A 7,913-nucleotide genomic window follows, 5' to 3' on the forward strand; every position below is an offset into this window, starting at 1 on the left:
GTATGATATATAAAATTTTGAAGCATAAATCACCAAAATCTGTAACTGAGTCAGAAGTGACGTAAGTTACTTGTGCTTTTGATTTTAGGTTGTTGGCAATGCAGAATGCACTAATCCGCAACCCATAACCAGATTACCAAAATCAGCCATCGAGCCATAGGCTCTATGTGACTAGACCACTAGCACTGATCATTAGCCAATGACCCAAACACTAAATGGGAGGGGAGAGCCCTCATGTGTTTTTGTAAAATATTTTTTCAAAATTTTAAAAGTAAACTGTCTTACAATAGATTTTACTGAAGAAAAAAAAAATTCATGTTTAACCAAATTTTACAATGGAGCATATACAATAAAAAACATTTTAAAACAAATGAAGCATCAATCTCACACCCTATTGAGCTTTTAATTTATGATAGGAAAAATATCACTTTCATATGTATTTATTAGTTACATTTATTATGCACCAATTACAATAAAAAATATATATTACTTTCATATGTATTTATTAGTTACATTTATTATGCAACCATTACAATTTTACTCATTAATTGAAGTAAATGGTTTGTCTCTAAACTTTTCTAATTTTGAGACCTCGAGTTGATGAGGTTCCACCTCATCGTTTCTCTTTGTTTCTTCTTTGTTACAGTTTTTGTCTTGTTTCTCGTCCTTCACGGCTTCATATATGGCTTTCCCTCCCACCCAAAATCCCACAAAGAAATAGTACTGGTATATATAAAACAAAATAAAATAACAAATAAATATTTTATTTTGTATTTATTTTTTTTTTTTAAAGAAAGAAGACAAAAGAGAGGGGCAAAATGGTAAAAAAATAAAAAAGAAGCATTTCTCTTTCGCTAAAATTACAGTTGACATATCCACCGCTCTCCTCTCCTCTTCCCTTCCAACCCACGTCTCTGCAACTCTCTCTTTCTCATTGATACCTTCTCTTCACCTTAATTCATTTCCCAAAATACCCTCTTAACTCACACTTCATATCTCTCTAGATCCCAAACCAACCCCAATTCGAACCCACATTCCATTCCCATTTCCACAACAAAACAAAAAAAACAAACGATGTCGTTCCAGGAAGGTGACACAGAAGTAGAGGTGGACGATGAAGAAGCCTTGGAACACACACTTCTCGTAGTGCGCGAAGTCTCCGTCTACAAAATCCCACCTCGTTCCACCTCGGGCGGGTACAAGTGCGGGGAGTGGCTCCAATCCGATAAGATCTGGTCGGGTCGGCTCCGGGTCGTGTCGTGTAAAGCCCGGTGCGAGATCCGACTCGAGGACCCGGGTTCCGGGGATCTATTCGCCGCGTGCTTTGTGCTGCCCGGTCAGCCTCGGGAGTCTTCGGTGGAGACTGTTCTTGATTCCTCGAGGTATTTCGTTTTGAAAATTGAGGATGGGCGTGGGAAGCACGCGTTTGTTGGGCTGGGATTCGCGGAGAGAAACGAGGCTTTCGATTTCAATGTGGCGCTTTCGGATCACGAGAAGCATGTGAGGAGGGAGCAGGAGAAGGAGGTTGGGGAGACTAGTGATGATACCCATATCGACATTCATCCTGCTGTTAATCATAGATTGAAGGTCTTCTTTTTTCCTATTTATACCAATTCTATAATGGGGTTTCTTTGTTTTGTTTGATTTAGTGTGAAATTTTGTGTTTTGCGTAGTAGTGGAACTTGAATGTGACTTTTTGTGTGGTGGGTGTTGTTTATTTCAGCTAGATTTTGTGTGTGTGCAATGCATGTTTGTATGTGTCGGGATTGAACAATGAATAACTTAGAGATTAATGGGGGTGTAATTTAATATTAATGGGTGTTGTGCATTTGTCTAAATTTGAATATTTTAGATAGAAAAGTGCGTATTTAGTTATTTTGGTATAATGAGTGTTGTGGGTGTTTGTTTATTTGTGCAAAGATTGTATCTGTTGGACTAGAAGATTGTTTGATTTGGAATCGTAGTGTTGTGGAAAGAGTTTGCATTTCATCTATGTTTTGCTTTCGCTTTGCATTGATAATTATTTTAAGGGTCATTCTTGCTAAATTTTATTCTATAAAAATTATGGGCCACATTTTATGGTCTTCATTACTCTGAGAATGGCAACCATTTCGACCTAAATTGGTGAACCTTATTTGGGCCTAAACTTGTCTTTGGTTCTGTTTCTGGATGGAATTGACTTTTCTGTGTTTTATAGGAAGGTGAAACCATCCGGATCAATGTGAAACCCAAACCAACTAGTGGAACTGGTATGCTCTCAGCTGCTGGTCTGACAGGTGCAGTTTCTGGAACCGCAAAGCCTAAAGCCTTGAGCCTCGCTCCACCACCTACTGGAGCAGGAAAAATCAGGTCTCCTCTCCCTCCTCCTCCCAATGATCCTGCTGCTGCTCGGATAACCTCTACCAGTCACCAAGGTGTTGTTATCAAGGGGCCTAAGGAAAATGCGAGGCATTCAAATGATCCTTTACCAGACCTTTCTCCACTTGAGGTATGCCTCACGTCCTTCATCCCCATCCTTTTCGTACACATGATTTGTTTCACATGTAGTGGGAACCAAAAAACTCAACGTATTTGTTAATTGTTATGACCTCCTGAAATGCAATGTCTGGCTGTTTCCATTTACAAATATGTCTTTAAATTTAAGGACCCACATGATTTTTTTTCCTAATGCATGGGTAGGAAATCTTAAAGAAGGCATAGTGATCTTCCCATGGCTCACTATATCTCTTCTTAACTAGGGACATATGTATCACTTTGTGTGTTATGAAAAGTTAAAAACTTCAGAATACTTAGTAGAAGGTTTGACATGCCCCTTTTTAAATAACAAAGATGACTATTATGATTTAAATTTTTCTCTCTCATTAGAGACAATATAGAAGTTATGGTTCATCTTTGGCAAACTCAGTTAGACCTGGGGACCATTTCGGACCTCATTGATTTCTTTGCGAGGGATACTGAAGAAGTGGTTGTGATGCACTATGGTTCCATATGGGTGGAGTTAAGAATGATAGTTTGCAGTTTGGAGCTCCCTAAGACCTTTTTGCAATATAGACTGCTAGTAATAGTGCAGCAGACTTCTTCAGTTTTATACACGTTCTACTTCATTGTGGATGTTCTTTTTTTTTTTTTTTATATAGGTAATCAGAAAACTTTTATAAATGATAGAAAAACTAGAAATACAAGAAGTTCATGATGATGAACAATAAGAAATAAAAGAAGTAAACAGAACAAAAAACTGATGGTATTCAGGAAACTAAGCTAAGGGAGGACAAAAACTCAGAGAGAGAAGAACAATTAGTAAAAGCCCAACAACGAGATCACTCCAAAAAGACTACGATGGCATAAAAGTTTTAACTCAACCAACGACTTCTCTTTGTCCTCAAAGGATCGAGGATTTTGTTCCAACCACACAATCCACGTTAAACACCCTGGAACCAAGTTCCAAATGTTCGAGTTATGCTTCCCATGCCACTGATGCTAGCAAGAAAACAACCCCGCCACCAATTCTGGCATAACTCAAAGAATACCAAAGGCCTGAAGCATAAAAGTCCATAGGGAATGGGTAACGGGACAATGAAGAAGAAGGTGGTTAAACAACTCCCCATCACAGCAACACATACAACCATTGTTATTAATACCGTTTCGGACCCCGTTTCGGTTTGTCCAGTGGAATGGAATATTTCGGTACCGGCCGATTTCGGCGTACCGTTTTAAGGTGTTTCGGGTTCCTAAAAATTAAATTATATATATTCTTGTAAAACATAAAATTGTCAATTCTAATAAATAAATAACTAAATTTCAAATAATACAAATCATTTAGTCTTAACTCTTAAGTCTTAAACATCAATATAACATCTATTTAACATCACACAATAAGAAGATTTACAAGACAATAACTAAACATCAAATAATACAAAATATTTAGTCTTAACTTTTATGTCTTAAACCTCAATACAACATCAAACAATAAGAAGATTTATAACAAGTCATTACTCATTACATAAGCACATAATAATTAATAACTAATAAGCCAACAAAATTTATAACATAATATTAGCCATAAAAAAAAAAAAATTTTTTTTTTTTTTTTTTACATAGGCCAAATCATGTACCGGCCGGAATTCACATCTCGGCCGGAATTGGCCGGAATGGCCGGAATGGACCGGAATGGCCCGAAATCTGGCCCGAGGTGGAACGTTGGGTATCCCGGTACCGGTTTGCATACCGGAACGAAAAATTCCGGCCGTTCCGGCCGGAACGGAACGGAATCAATAACAATGCATACAACACCTATTAGCCAAAGGGCAACCCTTAAGCATTAGGTTATCCAAAGTGAGGATCCGACCATGGGCAACTAACCATAGAAAGAACGCTAGGCGCTTAGGGATCTTTGGTTTCCAGACCCCCTTCCAAGGAAACCAAGAATTTGAAGTACCTCGGATTGCAAGGTAGTAAGACTGAGTGTCAAACTTACCATCCCCTTTAAGCCGCCAATAAAGGGTATCTCTCCTACTACCCTAAGGAATATGAGTTTGATTATAATGGATGTTCTTTGTATACATGCCTTTCATGGCCTTTTTTACCCCTATGAAGAGCTTTTCTGTTGTAAGTTTTGACATCGATATTGATGCCTTTGTGCAATTGGAACTTGAAAATATGGTTATTAATGTTTTTCTTCTTGGTTAGAAGTGATTTCTGAAGCATATGCAAATGGCACTCTACATGTTTACTATCTTCCTTTTATGTCAAGTTAATGAGGTACCTAATTAGTTTTTTTGAGATATAAGAATTCTTACAAGAGCATTAACTTGCTTTTATATGGTGAATTTCATCTGCAATTTCAATCTAGGAAGCATATTGAGGTGGTGACAAGAACTTAGGTCTAGCATTGTAGAAGGGTTTAAGGAGAAATTCTAGCAATGACCAAGGCTTAAGCAAAGAAAAAGATAACGGGATTGAAGTTGGATCAATCAAATATCAATTTCTAGGCTCAAAGAGCTCAAGAAATATTCAAATTTATTATTTAATAGATTAAAAGAAAATGCTGCCTACAATGTTGGTTCAAACCCCACCTCCTCCCCCCCTATTATCTTTCTTATTATTTTTTTTAAATTTCTTTTATTTATTTATTTATTTATTGAGAAAACTGATACAGCAAGTATACATGGGGTATACTAGATGAATAACACATTTAGGTTCTAAGTTTACAATGATCCATAAAATCTAATTAATTATAGAAAGAGGCTATTTGTAATAGCCTTTAGTAACCCTAGAATCCTAGCCCGTCATCCTACATATAACAATTAAATCCTAACTGTCCAGCTTTATTAAAATTCACATGCTAGTCACAAGATTTAAAAAAAAAAAATACTAATGACAATAATAAATCAAATATTACATAGAAAAATAAAAGAGAATGGACTAATGAGCCATTTTTTCCGTTTGGGCTTAAATTCTCCTACCTCAGCTCTCCCCAGATTGTAGAAAACTTGTCCTTGAATTTGGATTTAATCTTTCATGATCTGTGGAATCCTGAATAATATTCTCCATCTTTTTTTGTCACCTTAAGTATGTCAGGAAATAATTTGTTAGTGTTACGATGCCAATAAGAACTTGTGCATAACAAGCTTATAACACTTCTTTAAATTTTCACATCGACAAGTCATGGAAAATGAATTATCATTATTTGGCACCATAACCCCCCCCCCCCCCCCCCCCCCAAAAAAAAGAAAAACTTTGTTCTAAAAATTGGCTCAACCTCATCCTTTCTTCTCATAAATCTTGTTGAATTGAGTCTTGCTCCATAAATTATTCCCAAACACAATCAAATCTTTTATCTTTATCTTCATTAAAATAAAGATTATCATGATTTTAACATTATGCTGATAGAAGAATTATTAAAAGTCACCTCTTTCTAAGTGGAAGTATCCATCTTCACTAAGATATTCTCTTTGGAATTTCTTTGAATAGCAGTGGTTTATTGAAATCAAAATGTGTTTGCAAACCTATCCAATCAAAAAAAGTGTTTGCAAACCTTTCATGTCCAAAAGAAGATTCGACTTGCATTGAACAGTTGTTATCACTCTCTTGAATAGTTTCTTCAATATGTATTGAAGTACTCACCTCTCACTATCATCAAAGTACACATCATAAATCGGTAAAGAATCCCAGTCTACGGCACAAACTCTTTCAAAATTTTCGTCCTCCAATTCAATTACCCACAACCAATTCTTCAATCCACCTTGTACTGCATGTTCGGCAGTTCCAGCATTATGAAAACTGAAAAGGTTTTTTCATCTTCTATATCGTCATTCTGATCCTCGAGTCCAAGTGGTCACGGTTGCCTTCCAAAATCTGTCTGCTGGTCTTCATTTTCTCCAACCCCACAATCTCTACCATAGCTTAAAGTTGCAACATTTGACTCAAATCTAAATTGTGGGGTTTAGATCAAGGATCTTTTGCTTTGAATCTCTAATACTGCTTGATGCAGTGAGAACATAGGTCTAATGTGGGAGAACAGTGTTGGGAGAAATTCCAGCAACAAACAAGATTAAAATAAAGAAAACGATAATAAGATTGAAGTTTGAATAATTAAATGTCAATTTATAGGTTTAAATCTATGAAATTTCATAGATAGATAAGAAAAGGTTGCCTAGGACTGAGAAGATGCTCTTTACCGTTTGGATGAGCTTATTTTCACCTCAAAAGAAATTTTACAGCATTTTAAAGCATCACCTTTTCCAAGTTACAACTATACTTTCATGCACACACAAAACCTGATAAAAATAAGCTCATCCAAACACACTTTTTTGAAAGTTTGGTTGTTTTAGGCAATATCCTGTCTTTCTCTCTCTTAGAATTCCTAGATAGCAAAGGGCATATGACATGTATAATTTATCTAATCGTTAAAAATTATTTGGATGAAATTATTATTATGACTTGCTTGGTAGATGTACTTCTTCCCTGACACAAAGTATCACTCTTACCATCATATTAAAGCCTGTGCTTAGTCTTGTTACACGTTAGTAGTTTATCTTAGATATTGCAATTCTTTGAGGATCATTGATCTGTGCTTATTATGTGGTCTCTGGTTTCCTTCGTTTATCCAAGTAGGTATGCTTGTAAAGTATGTTGTTTACATATGTTTCACTCCTAAACTTGCCAAGCTGAGCTAGCAGTGCAAATCACTTCTCTTATCCAAGAAGGATATGTTTGTAAAGCATGTTGTTTACATATGATTCACTCCTAAATTTGCCAAGCTAAGCTAGCAGTGCAAATCACTTTGTTTATCCAAGAAGGATATGCTTGTAAAGTATGTTGTTTACATATGTTTCACTCCTAAACTTGCCAAGCTGAGCTAGCTGTGCAAATCAGGTGGGATGTAAATTCGAAATTCCTATTTTCTACTCCAATGAAATTTTTTGGCATTCTTGCTTGGGTCCATGTGACTAACTTTGTGATGTACGTTTCCTGATAATCCCCCAACTACACCAAAATTCCATCCCCACCCACCATCATTTATTTTATTAGTTCTTACATGTGCCCTTGTCTACCAAGTGACCAACTTTGATACTCATATATGGGAACAACATTTTTATAGAACATTGCTCATTTGCTTGTTGGGATTTGCAGAGAAATCTCCCTACGGCAACTGGATCAGGATCGACAAAGGCCACTGCTTCAGGATGGGCCGCTTTTTGATTGTGTGAGAATTTGGTAATTGTGATTGAGATCTTTGTTTGATGTTTTTTTTTTTAAAGAAAAAAAAGGGGTGAAAAGAAGAAAGAGAATGAGAAAAGTAGAAAGCACAAGGTATTAATAATGTTCCTGGAATATATCTATATGCTTCTTTTGTCCTGGTGGAACTTGTAAGTTCTTGACTTTATATAATAGAGAGATTTATTTTTCTTTTC

The 7,913-nt window shown here is 36.2% G+C and overlaps 1 protein-coding gene across 1 annotated transcript; it reads left to right on the top strand.

Annotated features, from left to right (window-relative positions):
* Positions 1-857: 857 nt before the first annotated feature.
* On the top strand, positions 858-7,913 carry LOC142619971 (uncharacterized protein At1g03900). Its single transcript, XM_075793387.1, has 3 exons — positions 858-1,587; positions 2,198-2,488; positions 7,633-7,913. Exons 1-3 carry the CDS (start codon positions 1,075-1,077, stop codon positions 7,699-7,701), a joined length of 873 nt encoding a protein of 290 aa, XP_075649502.1. The 5' UTR covers positions 858-1,074; the 3' UTR covers positions 7,702-7,913.

Source organism: Castanea sativa, chromosome 12 (assembly GCF_040712315.1).
Source record: "Castanea sativa cultivar Marrone di Chiusa Pesio chromosome 12, ASM4071231v1".
Lineage (NCBI taxonomy): Eukaryota > Viridiplantae > Streptophyta > Magnoliopsida > Fagales > Fagaceae > Castanea > Castanea sativa.

Excerpts from the sequence above, each read along its gene's own strand:
- LOC142619971 (XM_075793387.1), top strand. The coding sequence starts at position 1,075 with ATGTCGTTCCAGGAAGGTGACACAGAAGTAGAGGTGGACGATGAAGAA. Across the intron at positions 1,588-2,197 it reads CTGTTAATCATAGATTGAAG|GAAGGTGAAACCATCCGGAT; the intron begins GTCTTCTTTTTT and ends TGTGTTTTATAG. Across the intron at positions 2,489-7,632 it reads CAGACCTTTCTCCACTTGAG|AGAAATCTCCCTACGGCAAC; the intron begins GTATGCCTCACG and ends TGGGATTTGCAG.